The following is a 22,469-nucleotide window of genomic DNA, read 5'->3' as shown; positions in this document are numbered from 1 at the left end:
GATTTGATTAAGACTTGTATAGTACTAATATGAATCCATCCAATTTTAGATCTTTTTTGTTGATCCTTAATTTTCTCAATCTGTTTACTCAATTCTTCATCATTTATCAGAGCTATTTCAAGTTCTCCATTAGCAGATTTTATCTTTATAGGGGCTTCAAGTTGAATTTTTCCATAGTATATTATATTTTTTCTATTAAAAACTTCTTTTAAAAGATTTTGTTTATTAAAATTTTCATTTGACTTGAGATTTAATTCTGTTTTTAGAACAGCCTGTTTTTCATTATCTAATAAGGCAGATAATCTATAATAGTCAGATTCTTCCGTTAATTCTAAACTTTCTAAATAATTCATAACTATGAGATTAAGATAAAGGCGTACCTTTCTGGAGAAAAACTTCCTTTATTTAGAATATTTTACATAAGATGTTTTTATCTCCAGAGGAGAGATTGTAGATACTAACTCCAGAGGGGAGTTTAGAATTGGTTTTTCCTAAGGGAATTCTTCTTCAAACTATAGAATCGCCTCGGCCGCTTCCTCCTTGCTCTCCTAGCATATGAGTACTCTTAGCCTTCTGCTTTCTATTGTTTAATACCTTTTACAATTGCCTAAGCAACCTATTTATAATGGTTGGGTCTGATGGACAATTCCCATCCTTACCCTTCTTATGACGTCATTGCTTACGTCATTGTTTATTATCTTGCACCAGCTACATTGTTGGTGCTCTATGACCTAAGCGCTTACGTCATTATGCAATAATGTTGAGAGATGTTTCAGATGTGCTGTCTTCTCCTTTCATCATGTGACCTTCAGATGCGTTGTCTTCTTCCTTTATCATGTGGGTTGATTCCGTTTCATTATTGCTTTCTTCAGATAACTCTGAGACACATAGCTGGCACTTGTGGTCTTCTCTGTCTTTTATCAAATAGCAGAGATTCCTCTTTATCCCTTTGGGGAGTTTTTCTAAGAGTCCAGATAAGTTGTAGAATGCTGATTCAAATTCCACTAAGAGTCTCATCTCTCTTTCTTCAATTTCATTCTTTTTACTAGACACAAGCAAAGTATTTCTGCTTTTATAATTGATTCTTGTGTGAGATTCCCTTGTTATCTTTTGAGTTCTTTCGAAGACCCTTGCTAGTGTGCTGGCTAGTCTTCCTTCATGACTGTAGATTGTTAAATCTTGAACTTGATCAATTGGTTGAAAATTTCCTGGGAAGACGGACATGAAGATCACTTGATGTGCTGGAACCAAGCATTCTTCTTCTTCATTAAAAATAGGTTGACTGTTTGTAAATTTTAGGGATATATCCCTTGGATTTACGTTGTCAATCATATTTTTAAATCTTTTTACTGCATCAATAAATCCTGCAGGAAACTCACTAATAATTTTCAAATCATTAAAAATTAAGATTGTATCAATTAATCCATACTAGAAAAACTGATAGGTGTCAGATGGGGAAGCCTCTGGAAATATAACCAGCTTTGTTAGCTGTTCTTTGGCAATAGGATAATATCCCAAGATCGCCCTCTTTTCTGCAGTCCAATTCAAGACTATGTTAAGGGTTTCTCTGAGATTTGATCTACAAACCCTTTTCTTTTCCTTGATTTCAGCCCTTGTAGGAATGTTTCTTATTATCCCTGTTCTCTGGGTTTGAATTGGAGCTTTATCTGCTCTTTTTAGGGTTTGCTCTGGATGAAGAGCTTCATATTCTCTAAAAGATTCCTTTGCCTCTTCCAGTGTTAAAAACCCTCCTTTATGAATTATCCTTGATTGCTGTGTAAATGGTGCTGCTTTTTCCCAGGCATCATATACTCCTTTCATGGGGCCATTATAAATTACATAATATTTTTTATCTTGGGTGGATTTTTTGATAATTTCAGCAATTGTTTTATTTTCTGAAATTTTTTCCTCACCTGATTTGTCCACCACGCTTAGCTGGCTGAACTCTGATGGTTTTGGTTGTTGTGTTGATTTCATTGCTTCGATGGCCTTCTTGAGGGATTGGATCTGTGTCCTTATTTGCTGACAATGCTTGCATTTTTCGAGTTCTTGTTCGTATTTTTGAATTTCTTGATTTAATGCGTTGTAGACGAACTCCATTCTCTTGTTAATGTATCTGCAATAACATTTTTGTCACCCTTAATATATTCAATTTTTATTGGATATTGTAACAAAAATAATTGCCATCTTACCAATCGTCCATGATTATAATCAACTTTCAAATTATATCGTATGAAACCTGTTAAATAACTTGAATCTGTCCTTAATGTAAATTCTTTGGGTAGTAAATCAATTTTCCATTTCTTAAGAGATTTAATTGCTGCTAGAGTTTCCCTTTCATGAGTAGTATATCTCTGTTCTGTTGGAGTAAAAGTCCCTGAAATATACCTGCAAAGTAATTTCTTTGGGGGATATTTAGAATCTAGTGATTCTTTTTCTTGTTCCAACCTTTTTATAGCTTTCTTAGCTTTTAGACATCCTGACCAGGTTATGTCTGAAGCATCTGTTTCTACTATTAAGTAGTCATTTTCTTCTGGAATATAAAGTTCTGGAAGTTTTTCACATAATTCTTTAATTCTTTGAATTTGTATGCTATCTTTTTCATCCCATTTCCATACTTTTTTAGTACTTATTTTTGGAAATAAGCTTTTAGTGTATTCTGTTATATTCTTTAAAAATCCCTGATCAGAAATATAATTTATACATCCTAAAAATCTTTGTAATTGTTTTCTATCTTCTATTTTATTAGGAAATAAATTTACCTTTTCTAGAACATTTGGTTGAAGTTTTAGCTTTCCTTGAGTAGATAGAATTAATCCAAGGAACTCTATTTCTTGTTTTGCTATTCTTGCTTTCTTTTTACTAAGAACTAATCCTTTTTCCTTGCATCTTTCTAAAACTATTAATAATTTTTGAAGGTGATCTTCTTTATCCTGTTTTGTAAAAATTAGTATATCATCAATGTATACTAAAACAAATTCATTTAACTCTTTTAGATTTTCTTCCATAAATCTTTGATAAATACCTGGGGCTTGCTTTAATCCGAATGGTAATACATTCCATTCATAAAGCAACACACTTGTTGATTCCTTTGTTGGGCAAGTAAAAGCAGTTAATTTCTTTGTTTCTTCGTCTAAACGAAGTTGCCAATATCCTGATTTTGCATCAAGAGATGAAAACCAAGTTGCTCCTTTGATTTTTTCTAAAATAGAATCTTTTCTTGGAAGTTTATGAGCATCACCAATAGTTGCTTCATTCATTTTCTTATAGTTTATTACCATTCTTCGTTTTCCCCTTTTAATTCCATTATTATTTTCAACGTAAAAAGCTGGAGCCGCATGAGGACTTTTACTTAATCTTATAATTCCTTTTTCCAAAAGGTCTTTACATTCTAATGAGAACTCTTCTCTATCTCTCGCGGAATAAGGAATTTTATTTGGAACATTTATCTCTTTTGTGGGATCTTTTAATTTAATGCTTACTAATTCGTTATTTGTATTTTTAATATCTAAAGGATTTTCAGCACAAATTTCATCCAAGAGTTCTTCTATCTTTATTCCAAGATTATTTTTTGGAATATTTATCTGAAAGTATAGATTTAAATAACATGTTTCTAATATAGAAAATATTTTAAACTTTAGGATCTTATCTATAGTAGTAGTTGGTATTTTTATACGTTTTGATTTTTGATTTATTAAAGAATCGTGTGGAGCTTTTAAAACTATATATGTTAATTCTTGAATAAATGGATGATATAGCTTTAAAAAGTTATTTCCTATGATAAAATCCATTCCAGAATCTAACATATATATAGATGGAACAATGAATCTATAATTTTGGATAAAAAATTCAACCATCTCTGCTTTTTGGTCAATTTTATGTATTGATTTGTCAGCTATTCTAACTTTTAATGGTTTCTTTAATTTTTTCCAATCAAGTTTTATACTTGAACTAGCAAAGCATTGTGTTGCCCCAGAATCTATGAAAGCATTTATAAACTTTTCTGTTATTTTTATAGTAATAAATGTAGCATTATTACTCAGTCTCTGAGTCTGTTTCTGAGACATATTCAAAAATATAGTCTAAGTTATCATCAGATTCTTCTAATGGTTCCATGAAACAAGACTTAGCAATTTCTATTTGTTTAGTAAGATCCTTTTTATCCTTCTTTTTCGGGCATTCATTTGCGTAGTGCCCTTCTTCTTGGCAATACCAACATTTACAATTTTCTTTTTTATTCGGGCAATAGTTATTTCTTTGTCTTTTGTTTTTATTGTTATTTTCTTTTCTAAAATATCTCTTTTTTCTCCAGTTTGGATAGTATTTTCTTCTTCTAAATTGATATTTTTTTTTCTTTGAAGATTTTTATTAAGACCATATTTTTGAGGTATCTCTTCATTATCCTGACAGCAAATTCTGATTATGTTTGCAAATCTTTTTTGAGTTGCTTCTTGCATACAACGTTCTTTTATTTCCTCTTTTATAGCAGAGGTTGCTCCACCAAAATTATTTTCAATTGTTCCTCTATTTATTTCTCTTATAAATCTTCCCATTATAAATTCATTAGCAGGATATGGAAGTTTTGTTATGTACATACTAAGATAATGATTTTTATCTTCTTCTTTTAATTTGTAATAATGTATTCTATATTCACATATATAGGACTCCACATTACATAAATCATATATCTGAATATTAGCTAAATGGTTTTTTGCTTCTTGATATTCTTTATTATAGACTTCTTGTCTATGATCTATAATATTTTTTCCAAAAAATTCTTTATATAGAATCATCATTATATAGAATATCTTATCATAAGCTGTTGTTTTTGTTTCTAATTCTTCTATTATTTGGTTTTCTATTGATGTCATATAATCTCTTATAGTTCCTTTAGTATGAAATCCTATGTAATTCCAAATGTCCCTTCCAGACAATTCACCAAGTTTTGGATTAGTAAAGGCTTCTAATAAGAAGGAATTCAACCAGTTTTCGAAAATTTCTTTTTCGTTCTTTTTGCAGTCTAAATCGAGCATTCTTTCGCCTTCCATTTCCTGGATTTTAGGAACGTATTTTGATGGTATTTTTGCATATTTTGAATCTTTATTTATAAACCCTTTTTTAAAAGCATAATTATCAAAACCTGTTTCCCATTTAAATTGAGATTGATTATCCTTAGATGTTCCAGCTTCATTCTTTACTTGTATTGGAATAGCTGGTTCTTCGTCACTTGAATAATCTAGAATGTGTTCTTCATTTTCTATATTTTCAGAATTTACTAATTCTTCCTCTATTTGAAAACCATGTTCCATAATATTATTTTCTTGAGCCATTTTTAATTATTTAAAAAGCATTGTAACTTCTTCTAATTTTTCTTCAATATTCATAATTTTAGTGGTGGTTTTACTTTTAAATCTGTTATGTTAATTATGTTTTGAAATTTTTCTTCCTTGGGATTCTCTTTTTCCTTATTTCTTTGAGATTTTATGGATATTAATATTTCTTCAAGCATATCTACTATAGAATTTAATTGTGGGTTAAAAATATGATATAGATGTGGGGAATCATTTTTATGGTAACATTTTTTAGAAATTCCGTGTGAAAAATAAGTTTTTTCAGGTTTTTGAAGTCCTTCAATAAAACTTATAGTAAAATAAAGATTTTGAGAAAAATCATTTTGTATTGATTTTAAGAATTTGGTGTCATTACAGTTGACATTAGTTAAAATCATTAATTTTTGATCTATTAATTTTGATAACTTAATTATTTTTTCTCTTAAATCTTCTAATTTACTTTTTTCCATTAGGTGACGCTTTTCTTTGTGAAAGGTTACGCTTTTCTTGGCTACTTAATTAACCCTGACTTTACAGTTGCCATGTTAATACCAATGCACTGGTCTCCTTTTGACTCTTACCTCCAATATAGCACTACTCACATTAGGGCACGTGTTTCTAAACTTTATAATGGGTAATTGGTTAATTAAGGTAAATCACTATTTTAAATTGTTTGATATTTAATATTATTCAATTATCCTGTTTTTATTTTTGTTTTTAAATTATTTTTATAAAAATTAATCCAATTTAAACTAATTTAGTATATATTTATGGTAAATTATTTTCAGCTAAATTGATTTACTCTTATCATATAAATTGTTTTAAATTAAATTAATTTAGTAAAAAATAATATTTTATTATAATTTAATTTATATTAAACTGATTTAATAAGATGTTGTATTTTATATAAATCAATTTATCCTAAACTAATTCTAAATCGAAGGGTAGCCAGCCATTTAGTTAAATTTAAAGCTAATCGCAAATAATTATTAAGACAGATTTATATACCATTAGTATAAGAATTTTGTTAAACAAGATTTATATTAGTACCTTTTTTTCAAGATATTGTATTTTAGTTTTTAAATTTATTGTAAACTTGACATAACGAAATCAAAGAATGGTTTAATATATTAATTATAGATTTATTTAATTTGTACTCTAAGTACACATATTAAGATTATAAATTAAAGAGAAAAGAAAAACAAATAAGTTTTTGATCTTTTGCCTTGCAGATATTTTTGTCTTTAACCATTTGAAAATACTTTTAAATCTCCGACCTTCATAAAACTTGGACGCAGGTCCCTCCTTCAAAATATCTCCGTCAGACCCAACAGAAAAGTCTGACGTGGCTCCCGTTCTGATGACCTGGCGTCACGGGTGCACACGTGAATTGATGAGTGGAAGGGTAGTTTCGAAAATTAGACAAAAAAGTCCCTCAACCTAAAAACTACGTCGTTTCGTGTTTAATTGTGACAAAATTGTTATGTATTTGAGGCTTACTTTTGGCTAAAAAATTTTGATATGGAAGCAAAATGAGTGATATACTTTAATATGGTAATTTTTTATGTTTTTTAAAATTATGAGAGTACACAAATCAGACTCTCTGATTTGTGTTTAAAAAGTGAAAAATTCAGAGTACACAACTTGGAGGGTCCAATTTGTATTAAAAAATTTGAAAAAACTCAGAGTACATAAATCGGACCATGCGAGTTGTTTGATTTTAAAATTTTGCTTAAGAAATCGCATGGTCCAACTTGTGGTCGGAAAAATATGAATTTCAGAAGTTAGAAAACGTACCTTCTGAGTTGTTTGTTGTTGTCAATTTTTTTATGAAATGGAATATCAAACGCAACTCAGACTGTCTGTTTACTGATGGAGATCTCGCATGATTCGAGTTCTGTTCCACTGGCACCACATGGCTGTGAAGCACATGTATTTCCCACATATGAGTCCAACACCACTCTTATTTCCACATTCAAAATAAGAAGTGCTTACTTTTGTGATGTTGAACTTTATAAAACTATACATTTTAGGAGACTTGTTTTTTTTGGGAAGCTCTTAGAATTTTATCAGCAGTGACAAACTTGTTAGGTGTTTGAAATTTATTTTTGTGTTGTTAAGCTTCATAAAACTATACACTTTAAAAGATTTGTTCTTTTTGGGCGGCTTTTAGAAAATTTGACGATAAAAAACATGATTATATAATTTTCAATCTATGTTATGTGTTTATGTATGCAATTTTTAAGCCTACTTTCTTCAACATTTCAATGTTTCTTTAGATATTGAAAATATAACTTCAACAATATACTGATATCATAATTTGAATTGCATTTGGATAACAGGAAAAATAAATTGACTAAATGGCATAGGGCTGTACACGGATCGGATCGGATATGATATCCGCAAATTTTCAGGCCGGATCGGATTGGATATCAAATATATCCGTTAATTAAAAAAAAGTTTTCAAATTTCATTTGGATGTTTTTACAAAAAAATTTATTTTTCACCTATTTAAGCATATTAAATTCTAAAATATTATCAATAAAAGTTCTCTTGAATAACAAAAAAAAAAACACAAGATTTAAGTTTAATTATTCTAAGTCGAAGTATAACATAAAAAATAAAAAACAAGATATCATTAAATTCATAAAACAACACACTAAAATTCATATCACATTAGAGTTTATTTTCTTAAACTATTCTATTTATATATGATATGCGGATATGCAGATTTGCGGATCAAATCCGCGGATATCACTGCTAAATCCGCAATCCGATCCTACCATAGTGCGGATCGGATCCGATCCGATGGCTCTGCGGATCGGATAATATCTGCAAAATTCGGATCAGATGCGGATAATTACCGCAGATATGCGGATATTATCCGATCCATGCGCAGCCCTAAAATGACATGTTTCAATACACAACAAAAACCTAGATCAACCCATTTTTCTATTCTAATTTCTAGAATTCATTTCTCAAGCATTACATACATAAAAAGCAACAAAAACAGTACATACAATTATACCGATACAACAAGCTAATGGATTTTTTTCTTCTCTAAAACATTAACCTTCTCCTCCAGAATAGCCATCCTATGATCCAATTCCTTTTCCTCTTCAACAACTTCAACCTCTTTTTCACCCACAATATTTTTTTATCAGAGATGCAACCATTGCTTCCAATTCTAACAAGATGCTCATCGACCCAAACAAAAAACTTGCAATGCGGTTGTTTTTTTGTTAAAATTTCTAAAATTATGTACTATCTAAAACCATTTCAGAACAAAATGCCCAAATTTTTTATCTTACCTTATAAAATGGGCAAACCAAAAAGATTCTGTTCGAGTTGTTAATCGTCCTCGACATATACATTATTGCATAAACTACACAGAAGAACCTCGGGGTGATGCCATTGTTTAGGTCTCCGACGTGCACAACACAAGGAACTGAGCTTGAAGCTAAATTTTCTTGTCTTACTCCACTGGCGCTTCTCGAGGTTGATGATGCTCCATTAGTAGCCATTGTTCATGCAGGTAGAGTTCCTCACCACCAGTCTACAAAAACGCAATCAATTTAACGATTAGGGCCAAACGCGAAACGACGGAATTTTTAGGTTGAGGGATTTATTTTTCCAATTTTTGAAAGAGGAGTGCTAGGGGGACAGCAGATTTTGCGAGTTGTAGCCATCAATAGTATATTTAATGGTGTGAGATTTTATCTAATGGTGGAGAATCACTCATTTTTATTTTGCTGGCTAAGTGCTGGCCAGATTTTAATAAATCTGCTGGTCCCCTAGACTTTTCCTTTTTGAAATTACCCTTTCACTCATTAGTCTACGTGTGCACATGTGATGCCAGGTCATCAGAACGGAACCACGTCAGACTTGTTCGTTGAGTCTAACAGAAATATTTGGACGGAGGGACTTATCCGTCCAAGTTTTATGAAAGTCAAGAATTTCAAAATATTTGCAGATGATCAGAGACAAAAATGTTTGCAGGACAAAAGATCTGAGACTTATTTGTCTTTTTTTTTAAATTAAAAAAATTATTAAAAATATAAAAAATTCAAATTTTTAATGTTTTTTTTTTGACAATTTTTACTGTATTTGTTTATATTTGAATATACTCCGATTTCTTTTTTCTTTTTTCTTTGTTCCTCTTGAAAACCTTAATTGAGTACTTTTTAAAATTTTTGTTAACAAATCGTTTTAATTCAACTGGTTTATTTGTTATTCTTTATTATTAGAGAAACTTTTGTAATGGGATGAAGTCATGAAAGTTGAAACCATAACACTGAGCTTTCACTAATCAATGCGTGTCATTTTAACTTATACAGTGGTAGTTCATATGCATGCTACCCAAATAAAAAAATAAAATAAAATAAATTTCCTTTAAATTAATTTTAATTTTACTAATCAATATTGATTGTTTTCTTAGTTCAATTAAAAGTTCAACCGATCTTTGAAAACGAATTATATTATAAACTGATTCAGCTTAACTAGATTACGTAATATTTTGTTAATTTTCTATAGTAGTGATAAGCGGAAAATAAGGATATTATGAAGTGGGATGCGATTTTGTTTGTATATAGAAAAAAAAAATAGGAGAAAAGAAAATAAGAAGAGAGAAAATAAAAGAAAAAGTGAAGTTATTTATGTGTAGTTTAGATGAAGAGTGTTTATATTCTAACCCAATGATAAAGGTCCAGGTCCAAATAAAAGGCCTAAATCGAAGAATTAAGCCTAGCTAAGCACCGACCTTCATATAAGAAGTCGGTGTTGACTACGACTTACTCTAAAGAAGTCGGACATGAGATTAGCTGGCAGATAAACACTCATTCAAATGAGTGACCGCTCCTAAAATCTCTTTAACCGCTTCATTAAGCCATATCTTAACCTCCCTAAGATAAAGGGACGGTTAACACCCAAAAGATACGGCACTACTCCAACGGTGGTTATTGGCTCACCACTATAAATACGCTGACACTCCTCAGGTATCTCTAAGCCCAATACTCTCTAGACCTACTAATACCCTTGCTAACTTAGGCATCGGAGTGTCTTTGCAGGTACCACCCCCCATTTACTCACGTACACAAGTCGGAAGGAGGCTCCAGCGAACGAACCTACTCGAAAGCCACCCTCTGCAGACAATTGGGCCAACCAACGTCATCCATTCTATTAATCTCCGGTTACCCACCGTAACATTGGCGCCGTTGCCGGGGACCCGAGAGATCATCCATCGATGGCGGACAGATTCCCCGAAGAAGGCCATGTGGAGACAGATTCTGAGCAAGAGAATCTGGACACAAGCAATAACGATGTGGACCTCGCCCTCCACCAGGAAGTTGATAATCAGCATAGAGAAGGCACCTCCGGGGTAAAAAAACCCGAAGGTGAACTCCTCGGAAGGGCGCGAGTCAGAAAAAGGAGGACCATCCCACGTAACTGAACTCATGGGGTTAGTCCACAGCCGCCTGAAACAGTTAGAACAAGAGCGGGAGCGGCAAAAGGAAACGGAAAAGAGCCTAAAAGAGGAGATGGAACGACGAAAAGAGTTGGAAAGAAAACTCTTAAAGTTAGAATCCTCCCTCAAAGGTCGTAACTCCCGTGATGAACAAGAAGAACTGCCTTTAGGTGGGGAGGATCCTTTCAGCGAGGATATAATGAGAGCAAAAGTTCCGAGGAACTTTAAAAGCCCTGATATGGACCTCTACAATGGAACCACGGATCCAAAGCATCACCTGAGTAACTTCAAAAGTCGGATGTACCTAGCCGATGCTTCCGACGCTACGCGATGCAAAGCTTTTCCGACCACTCTATCAAAAGCAGCGATGAAGTGGTTCGACAGCCTCCCCCTGAGGTCGGTTACTAGCTTTGAAGACCTCTCAAGGAAGTTTTTGATGAGGTTCTCAATCCAGAAAGACAAAGTGAAACATGCACCGAGCCTCCTGGGAATAAAACAGGAGGTCGGAGAACCTTTACGGGCCTATATGGAAAGGTTCAACAAAGCATGTTTGGAGATTCAAGACCTGCCCACAGAGGCCGTCATAATGGGGTTAGTCAATGGACTCAGAGAAGGTCCCTTCTCACAGTCCATATCTAAAAGACATCCCATTTCTCTAAGTGATGTACAAGAAAGAGCTGAAAAGTACATCAATATGGAGGAAAATGCCAAATTGAGAGACCTGAGCTGGCGACCTGGGGCCCCTCCCTCAACAAAAGAGAGGGAAAGGGAGACCAAGAAAAAGGAAGAACTCGGTCTCGAGAGGCCAAGGAAATATCACTCTTATACTCCCCTGAAAGTTTCTATAGTGGATGTATACAAAGAGATTTGTAACACTGAAAGACTGCCACCCCCTAGACCCATTAAAAATAAAAAAAGGGGGGAGCCGCAGCGATTACTGCGAGTACCATAAAATATATGGTCACTCCACAAACGACTGCTACGACCTCAAGAATGTGATAGAAAAGCTGGCTAGAGAAGGTCGGCTTGATAGATATCTCATAGAAATGTCGGATAGTCATGGAAAGAGAAAGCGAGATGATCTCAGAGAGGCATATCCATATGATCTCAGGAGGGTTTGCGGGAGGGGGACTTACCAAATCCTCTTGCAAAAGACATCTCAAAAGAGTCTACCAGGTCGGGGAGGAGACACCCGACCTTCCCACCATTTCATTCACAAAAGAGGATGGGCAAGGAATAATCCCTGGACACGATGATCCAGTGGTAATAACTATGATCCTAGCAAATGCCCATCTCCACAGAACCCTAGTAGACCAAGGAAGCTCGGCAGACATTCTCTTCAAGCCTGCTTTCGACAAGCTAGGGTTAGATGAGAAAGAGTTAAGGGCCTATCCCGACACCCTATACGGATTAGGGGACACGCCAATAAAACCACTAGGATTTTTGCCCCTTCACACCACTTTTGGAAAAAGGGAAAAATCAAATACTCTGAGCATAGACTTCATAGTCGTTGACGTGGGTCAGCATATAATGCTTTAATCGGCAGAGCTACCCTTAATCGGCTCGGAGCTGTGGTATCCACTCCCCACCTCTGCATGAAATTCCCGACCTCAGCGGGGATAGCAACGGTACGGGGAGACCAAAAATTGGCAAGGAAATGCTACAATGAAAGCCTAAATCTGAGAGGAAAGAACAGAGAAGTTCACACAATAGAGCTCGGCGGTACAAGAGCCAGAGAAGAGCTGCGACCACAACCAGGAAGAAAAACCGAGGAGATACAGGTCGGTAAAGAGGAAGGGAAAAACACTTATATAAGAGCCAACCTAGGGGAAACTCTAAAACAAGAGTTGGCTAAACTCCTAAGAGATAATTCCGACCTCTTCGCCTGGAAGGCCTCTGACATGCCTGGGATTGACCCCAAGCTCATGTCCCATAAGCTCTCGGTTTATCTAGGGTCCCGACCCGTACAACAAAGAAGACGCAAGCTCGGCCCAGAATGAGCCCTAATAGTAGAAGAGCAAGTACAGGTGCTCCTGGAAGCCGGCTTTATTAGAGAGGTCAAGTACCCAACATGGCTATCCAATGTAGTGCTAGTCAAAAAACAGAATGGCAAATGGAGAATGTGTGTCGACTATACCGACCTAAATAAGGTATGTCCCAAGGACCCTTATCGCCTACGAAGTATTGATACCCTAGTGGATTCCAGCTCGGGGTACCAATACTTATCATTCATGGACGCCTACTCGGGATATAATCAAATCCCGATGTATGAGCCAGACCAGGAGAAAACATCATTCATCACACCCAGAGCTAACTTTTGCTACGTGGTCATGCCATTCGGATTGAAGAATGCAGGAGCCACATATCAAAGGCTAATGAATAAAGTGTTTTCCCCTCACCTGGGGAGCCTAATGGAAGTATACGTCGACGACATGCTAGTAAAAACCAAGAAGGAAGTCGACCTCTTGTCCGACCTCTCACAAGTCTTTGACACCATAAGGCTGCATGGGATGAGACTAAATCCCGCAAAGTGCGCCTTCGCGGTGGAGGCAGGAAAGTTTCTAGGGTTTATGCTAACACAAAGAGGGATTGAAGCCAATCCCGATAAGTGTAGAGCCATCCTAGAAATGAAAAGTCCGACTTGTTTGACAGAAGTCCAGCAGCTCAATGGCCGACTTGCAGCCCTCTCTAGATTTCTGGCGGGATCGGCGCTAAAATCCCTTCCACTATTTTCCTTATTAAGAAAGGGATGCCAGTTCAAATGGACTCCTGAATGTGAGGAGGCGTTCCAGGAGTTCAAAAAGTTTTTAAGCCAACCTCCTATCCTAACCCGACCAGTACCAGGGAAAGACCTCGTTCTGTACTTATCCGTAGCAAACAGGGCTGTCTCGTCAGCCCTGATAAAAGAAGACGAGGTCGGACAACATCCAGTCTACTTTATCAGTAAAGTTCTACAAGGCCCTGAACTAAGGTACCACAAACTAGAAAAGTTTGCCTACTCCTTAGTAATAGCCTCACGAAGGCTTCGACCTTACTTTCAAGCTCACACAATAAGAGTCCGTACGAACCAACCCATGAAGCAAATCCTCCAAAAGACGGATGTTGCAGGGAGAATGGTTCAATGGGCAATAGAGCTCTCCGAGTTCGATTTGAGATATGAAACTCGGACAGCAATTAAAGCCCAGTGCCTCGCCGACTTCGTGGCAGAATACGCAGGGGATCAAGAGGAAAAACCGACTACATGGGAACTCTATGTAGACGGATCCTCCAACAAAACGGGAAGCGGCGCAGGCATAATATTGGTAGATGAAAGAGGAACCCAGATAGAGGTTTCCTTAAAATTTGGATTTTCGGCTTCAAATAATCAGGCAGAATATGAAGCCTCGATCGCCGGACTAAAGTTGGCAGAAGAAGTCGGTGCTACAAAGGTGATGATATACAGCGACTCACAGGTGGTGACCTCCCAGATAAGTGGAAAATATCAGGCAAAGGACCCAAACATGAAGAGGTACTTGGACAAAACTCTGGAACACCTCGGGCATTTCGCAGAAACCGAGGTTAAACACATAACTCGGGACTTAAACAGCAGAGCAGATGCCCTATCCAAGTTAGCAAGTACCAAATCAGGAGGGAACAACAGAAGCCTGATTCAAGAAACCGTCCAGGAACCCTCAGTAGCAAAAATAGAAGACAAACAAGAGGTACTTGAGGTAGTCGGTCTAGACCTCGGATGGATGAACCCCCTAGTCGAATACATGAAATTCGACGTCCTATCTAAAGAGGAAAAAGAAGCTAAAAGGATCCAAAGGGAAGCACAACACTACACCTTGGTGAGAAATATCCTCTACAGAAGGGGGATATCGACACCGTTGTTAAAATGCGTACCGACCTCAAGAACCGCCGAGGTATTGGAGGAAGTACATAGTGGGATCTGTGGAAACCATCTCGGAGCAAGGTCACTAACCAGGAAAGTAATCCGAGCTGGATTCTACTGGCCGACCTTGCAGAAAGATGCCACAGAATTTGTGAAAAAGTGTCAACCATGTCAGATGCATGCAAATTTCCACGTAGCTCCACCAGAAGAGCTCATCAGTATCACTTCTCCATGGCCTTTTGCAAAATGGGGAAAGGATTTGTTAGGTCCTTTTCCCCAAGCGCCAGGACAAGTCAAATACCTGATCGTGGGGATAGATTACTTCACAAAGTGGATAGAAGCAGAACCATTGGCCACCATCACCGCTCAAAGAAGTCGTAGGTTCCTCTACAAAAATATCATCACAAGATATGGGATACCTTATTCCATTACTACAGATAATGGAACCCAATTCACCGACGCTACCTTCAGAAGCTTAGTAGCCAGTATGAAAATCAATCATCAGTTCACCTCGGTGGAGCACCCACAAGCCAATGGGCAAGCCGAGGCAGCCAACAAAGTCATATTGGCAGGGCTAAAAAAGAGATTGCAGGAAGCAAAAGGAGCTTGGGCTGAAGAGCTCCCTCAGGTGCTATGGGCTTATAGGACAACCCCCCAGTCCGCCACAGGAGAAACACCTTTTCGACTAGTTTATGGCGTAGAAGCCATGATACCAATAGAAATCAATGAGCAAAGCCCAAGGGTAATTCTCCATGATGAGGTCGGAAACATACGGGGACACAAAGAGGAGCTCGACTTCCTCCCCGAAGTCCGAGAAGATGCCCGGATAAGAGAAGCAGCATTGAAACAAAGGATGGCTACAAGGTACAACAAAAAAGTCATTCGAAGAACATTTGCCCCAGATGACTTGGTCTTAATCAGAAACGACATTGGAGTCAACAAATCAGGAGAAGGAAAGCTCGCCGCAAAATGGAAGGGACCATACAAAGTCAATGAAGTTTTAGGAAAAGGTTATCATAAAGTAACCGACATGAACGGCACTAAATTACCAAGGTCGTGGCATGCTTGTAATATGAAAAGGTACTACAGTTAAAAGCGAACTCTACTCCCTGATGTACTCTTTTCCCAACTTCATGATTTTTTCCCAAAATTAAAGGGTTTTTTTCTGGAGAAGGGTTTTTAACGAGGCATCATAGTAGAGGCTAAGGGAAAATAGGCTATGAAAATCCTTAGTAGCAAGAAGGTACCTCCCCAATAAATAAAGATCTTTTTCATCTACAATATCTCTTATAAAATCTATCTTGTTTTTTCTAAGTCTTTCTACGAAACGCGCCGACTTAAGCTCGACAAAACGTGAAAATCCCATGAACCGACCTAGATGATCGTCAGGATAAAACGACGAGGTACAAGTCGGTGTAAAGAGGTTATATGAGTTGATCGTAAAAACTCGGGAACAATCCGACTCATAAGTCGAAATGAGAACCCGAGTAGAAAAGCTCGGAAATACTCCGACCCGTAGAACGGAGCCAAGAACCGAGTAGAAGAAAAACACATCGCAAAAATAACCTAAGTCATAAGAACTCGCTAAAATAAAGTCGAGTATAGGAGATAACAAAAAGAGATTGGAAAACCTAGGAAAAAGTTTAAAGGCTGTCCCAAAAGTCCTTAAACAAAAAGCTCAGAAAAACAAACAAGCCGAAAGGAAAGGTTTTCAAGAAAAGATCAAGGAGACTTCAAAAAACCAAAAAGCATACACGCATAAGGTAATCTAAACCCTTATCCAAAAAGGGTATCCATTTTGTTAACTTAAAAACCCTTATCAAAAAGGGTATTTTTTAAATATTTTGTTTACAGCCTGGGAAGGCCAGAAGAAATTGTTCAACCAACACCACCAAAAATAAATAAATAAATAAAGAGTTTAAAAACGGGAGACCCACAGGCCGGACCCCCAAATAGCCACAGATCATTTTTTAGGAAGAAGAGTAGACGGATCACCACCACCGGAGTCAGGAGGAGCGCCATCAGAAGCATCCATGGGAGATGAAGAGATCGGAGGAACTACTGAAGAACTCGGAGCGTCTTTAGAACGAGGAGGAGACTCAATAATCCTCTGCCCCCGAGTCTTCAACTCTGACTCAGAAACGATTACGGGGGCAGGAGGATCTACAATGGCACCATCAATAACAACTTTGTCAGGATGTAAAGGAGAAAGATCCAAGTCGGGAGCAATAACTCTGACCTGCTCCAGAAAGATCCTCCAAGACTCCTCGGCGCCATCAGCAATAGAGTCCTCCAACTCATCATATGCTTTCCGAGAATTCAACAGCTCAGTCTTCACAGACACAAGATCTTTGAATAAGCTTTGATAGCTGGCCTGTGCTGTTTTCCTCAGATCCATCTCCATGTTGCATTGGGCCTGCAAAACCTTCCCTTTCTCCCGGAGGGTATCTCTTTCCTCCCTCAGCTTGGCAATTTCCTTCCTCAACTCTCCCTCATGCTCTTGATATGCACGAAGCCTTCCTTCCAGCTCCTTGACCCTCGAGGTTATCCCTAAAGAGCTGAGAGGAGCCTTCTCAAAAATATCCAAGAGCTTGCCACAGACCCCCGCCGCTTTGAGACTCTCCTCGATCATAGTGGTAAGGTGGCTCCGAACAGACATATCATCCATGCCTATACGAGCATGAGGATAGATATTCTTTCGGACGAACGCAAGAGCATCCGCCTTAACCTCACCAGAAGAACCAGACTCTAAGGTCTTGTGCTTCTTAGGATCAGGGGAAGGTCGGACGACGGGGGGCGGCTGAGAGGGAGCTGAAGAAGAAATCACCATGGGATTGGAAAGAGTCCCAACGTTTCGAGGAGGAGGAGGAGGAGAGATAACCCTGGCACCACCAGCCCGAGCGCGAGACTTAGCTTTAGCCTCCTGGACCCTCTGGAAAGATTCTTGAGCATTTGTCTTTGCCATTTCTGAAAAAGAAAACAATAGCTAAAGAATCAAACAAGTCGGAATGATCAGTTAACAAGTCGGGAATCTAACAGACAAGAGAAAACTACCTAGCTGTGATTGGATAAAGGCCGGAGACCCTTGGAGAAACTTTTTAGTATCCAAATATGGGGCCCTCCCCCACACTTCTCGGAGGAACCCCACAACGGCAGCCTCTACTTCATCCAGGTCATCCAGACCATATTTCTCACAAGGGGAGGCCTCCAGCCAGTATAAGGGAAAGCGAGGAGAAGAATTATCATCCAGAAAAGAGGGGTGATGACCCTCTACAGCTTGCACTTTGAAAAAGAAATTTTTAAAGTCATGAAAAGATTCATCAGAAAGGGTAAAAATCCTCCGACCTTGTATGGCTCGGAAGGAAACCCATTGTTGTTTATTGTTCAGCCCGCTAAAAGGCTTGGTCATATGAAAAAGATGGAAAAAGATTTTCAGAGAGGTCGGGAAATCCAGAGCATGGCTAATAAATTGATAAATTTTCAAGAAACCCCAGGAGTTGGGGTGAAGTTGGGTAGGGGCAACCCGACAATGCTGCAAAACAGACACCTCAAAATCTGAAAAGGGTAGAAAGACGCCCAGACGGGTGATCATGCACTCATAAAGAAGAAATGGGGAGCCGTTCCGTTGGCTCTCCCATGACAAACTCGGTCCTCTGAACCAGGGACAAGCAATTCGTACTTAGGCTCATCCTCATCCGAAGTACAGAGCCGGTGGTGGGTGCGAAGATGAGTAATAAACTCCGCATCAACCAACGGCTCCTCCCCTAGAACAGTAACATCAACCCAATCTACGGAGGCCATTTTCTTTCTCTAAGGAAAAATGAGGAAACCTACAAAGGGAAAAAGAAAAGAAAAAATCAAAAACAAAGGTCTCTAGAGAGGAGAAAAGGAACCAAGCAAAAGTCCACAAACCTATTTTTCTACAAAGTAAAGTCATACGAAAAGTGCGAAAAAGAAAAAAGAAACTAACCTCTTTCCAAAAATGAAGGTTGGAAGAAGCAGAAGTCTCCGGAGCACGAGAACGCAGTACGAATGAATGAAGAACAAAGAAAGAAGAAATTTGAAAGATTGCAGAAACGGAAAAATGAAAGAGAGGGAAAGTATTTATAAACATGCTAAGGGGCATAATGGTAAAAACGGAGCAATCATTAATGAGAGTGCACCGTTACCAAAGCCATCAATCCCTAAATGCATCCCTAACGGACACGACGCTTGAATAGACGTAACTGTCAGAAACAAAAGGTCGCGAAAATCACGTCGGTTTAAAAACCCGTGTTTCCTCCAAGAAAGTCGGCTACGAACTCGAGTTAAATACTTGAACCCAAGCCCTAAAGAGATCTTGGGCTCAAGTAGGGGCACTGTTCATACCCTAGCCCAATGATAAAGGCCCAGGTTCAAATAAAAGGCCTAAACCGAAGAATTAAGCCTAGCTAAGCACCGACTTTCATATAAGAAGTCGGTGTTGACTACGACATACTCTAAAGAAGTCGGACATGAGATTAGCTGGCAGATAAACACTCATTCAAATGAGTGACCGCTCCTAAAATCTCTTTAACCGCTTCATTAAGCCATATCTTAACCTCCCTAAGATAAAGGGACGGTTAACACCCAAAAGATACGGCACTACTCCAACGGTGGTTATTGGCTCACCACTATAAATACGCTGACACCCCTCAGGTATCTCTAAGCCCAATACTCTCTAGACCTGCTAACACCCTTGCTAACTTAGGCATCGGAGTGTCTTTGCAGGTACCACCCCCCATTTACTCACGTACACAAGTCGGAAGGAGGCTCCAGTGAACGAACCTACTCGAAAGCCACCCTCTGCAGACAATTGGGCCAACCAACGTCATCCATTCTATTAATCTCCGGTTACCCACCGTAACAAAGAGAAAATGAATAAAAAGAAAATTTTTTTTGTTTGAATGAAAAAAATTGAAAAAATCATTATGATATAAAATTACATTAATATTCTTATAATAAAATAAAAATATAATTATTGTTATTTATTTATATTTTATTGTATTTTATTATTATTTAAAATATTATAATTTTATATATTTGATTTAAATATTTATCTAATATATATAATATTTAAATATGAATATCTATTATAATAATATATTAAAAGTATTAAACTAAAATTGATAACTATTAATAATAATATAACTATGGGTAATATTATAAATATACAAAAGATAATTATTCTTTTTTTGTTTTCATAAATTGTAATGGATGAAAAAAAATTTTAAGTAGGATTCACACAATTTTTTTTTATTTTTTTGGCATCTAAACATTGAATATTATTATATAAATAGAGGACGGTAGGGAAGTATAGGAAGGCATAGAGAAGAGAAAAAGAAAAGAAAAATAGGGAGATAAAAGAAGAAAAGTGTTGTGTGAGTCTAGTCATCCAGCTGAGTCTGAAGAAGAATGGTAACAGGGTGGAGAAAGACGTTTTGCACATCCATGCCCAAAGCCAATGCATTAACCCACAAGCACGATCCCAACCTCACTTTTTATTCCAACCCATCAACTCCAAACTCAGATTCTTACAGCCCCAAACTTGAATGCCGAACTACTTGCTCCCTTCCCAACAGCCCCAGTCAACTCCAATTGACCAACAACACCACTGTTACACTTACTCCCTCAACTTTCTCATACCTTCTCAAATCCACCTTACGCCTTTCCAAGGTACCAATTTAATAACACACCAGAATCACGCTTCATTATTTATTACTCTTTTAGTATAATTCTAACGTTCTGTTGTTATTTTTCAGAACCGATGTGGAATATGTACGCAGGGGGTCAAAGCTGGACAAGGAACCGCAATTTTCACAGCGGAATGCTCTCACACCTTTCACTTCCCATGCATCGCTGCTCACGTGAGGATGCGCCAGCTCCTCACGTGCCCCGTATGCAGTGCCACCTGGAAGCAGCTTACCGTAGCAGATAAAAACACCCCGCCGCACCACAACCAACACGCCAAAACGACGCCGTCCGTTAAGCTCTACAACGACGACGAGCCACTTGCCTCTCCAACCTCTGTTTCGGCCTTCGTCCCCATACCTGAATCCGGAGAAGAAAACGAAGACGAAGAAAATCAAGTATCAACGCATTTTCCAGGCTTCCACGTGTCCCCATCTTCGCCGTTGAAAACCAGAAGAACGGTTGAAGTGTGCTTGTCACCGGAAGCTGCTATTGTTGCTTCTAACAGAAGCTATGATACCTACGTCGCTGTTCTCAAGGTGAAGGCTCCGGCGTGTGATTCGGCGGCACCTCGTCAGCCGATTGATCTGGTAGCGGTGATCGACGTCGGCGGGGTCTCGTCCGCCGAGGACCTTCGAGCGCTCAAGCGTGCGATGCGAGTCGTGATATCGTCGCTCGGCTCCACCGACCGTCTCTCTGTCGTGGCGTTCTCCGGCGGATCCAAGCGGCTGTTTCCATTGCGGAGGATGGCCGGAAAGGGCCAGAGGGCCGCGCGCCGAGTCGTGGACGCTCTTGCTGCAGTAGAGCGGAGCCGCGGCCGAGCTCCGGCGAGGAACGACGCCCTGAAGAAGGCCGCAAAGGTTCTGGAAGACCGGAGGGAGAAGAATCCCGTTGGAAAGATCGTGCTCATCTCGAACGATAGTGAGGACCGCCCGTTATCTGTCACGAGTTTCTCTCATCTTGAAATAGCAGATCGCAACTGCGCGTGTTGGCAGGATAGCGCGCTGGCTCAGCGAGTAGGGAATGTGTTGAATTTGGCAGCTCAGGACCTTAAACTCGAATTGAGAGTGTCGTCGCGTTCATCGCCAACGGAGATTGCTGCCGTGTATTCTGTTTCTGCGGGTGTTCTCGTTCTCTCACCGGATTCCGTCGTCATTGGAGATCTCCACGCCGAAGAGGAGAGGGAGTTAGTGGTGGAGTTTAGAGTCCCAGCCGGAACCATCGCCCGTGGGACCTACCACCACATCATTTCCGTACGTTGCTCACACCGCGACCCCTTCACCCAAGAGCTTGTTCATTCAAAGGAGCGTGCCGTCAGTGTTCCGCGTCCCCATGCCGTTGGATCTTCGGATACAACAATAGAACGGCTGAGAAGCCTCCACATCAGCAGTCGAGCTGTAGCCGACTCGAGACAATTGTCGGCTAAAAATGATTTGGCTGGAGCCGTTCGCTTGCTCTCATCAGCTCGAGACCTGCTGATTCAGCCAAGCCGTGATTCAAATTGCGCCAAAGACAATGAGTTCCTGCAATGGCTTGAAGCTGAACAAAGCCAGCTGAAGCGCCAAATTCAGAGTCAAAAGTCGTGTGCAAACAATTGCTTGGAAGAGAAGCTGGAGCCATTTACGCCAATGTCAGCTTGGCGAGCCGCAGAGCGACTTGCAAAATTGGCTAAGATGAGAAAGTCCATGAATAGAGTCAGTGACCTGCACGGATTTGAGAATGCCAGATTTTAAATGTAATTTTCATTTTTTTCGGAAAAAAATATAATATAGAAGTTATATATAGTTTTTGTATGTAAATAAATAAATAAATGGTATAGTTGTAGTCACGGTGGTGGAGATGGAGCAAGAGCCACAACATAATAATATGGATAAGTAGTAGCAAACGGCTAGCCCTTTTTTTTTTTGGTGACCCTTTTTTTTCTATATAGAAGGGGGTCAGAAATCATTGTAGAAATGAGACTACTATTCGATTTTAGGTTAAAGTTTTGTAGCCATTGTTTTCATGTTATGTATTTTCGCTATCGTGAAATTGCAACTGCCGTTTGGGTCTGATCTCTGAAGAAGGAGAATGATATAATTTGCTTTAGCAA

General features: G+C 38.3%; 1 protein-coding gene across 1 annotated transcript; it reads left to right on the top strand.

Moving 5' to 3' along the window:
• The first annotated feature begins 19,861 nt into the window (after positions 1–19,861).
• Positions 19,862–22,469, top strand: LOC112791701 (E3 ubiquitin-protein ligase WAVH1). The gene is made up of 2 exons (XM_025834634.3): positions 19,862–20,362; positions 20,449–22,469. Exons 1-2 carry the CDS (start codon positions 20,102–20,104, stop codon positions 22,108–22,110), a joined length of 1,923 nt encoding a protein of 640 aa, XP_025690419.1. The 5' UTR covers positions 19,862–20,101; the 3' UTR covers positions 22,111–22,469.

This window comes from Arachis hypogaea, chromosome 3 (assembly GCF_003086295.3).
Source record: "Arachis hypogaea cultivar Tifrunner chromosome 3, arahy.Tifrunner.gnm2.J5K5, whole genome shotgun sequence".
Taxonomy (NCBI): domain Eukaryota; kingdom Viridiplantae; phylum Streptophyta; class Magnoliopsida; order Fabales; family Fabaceae; genus Arachis; species Arachis hypogaea.
Note: the sequence above shows the minus strand (reverse complement) of the source record. Positions and strands in the feature narration are given on the sequence as shown.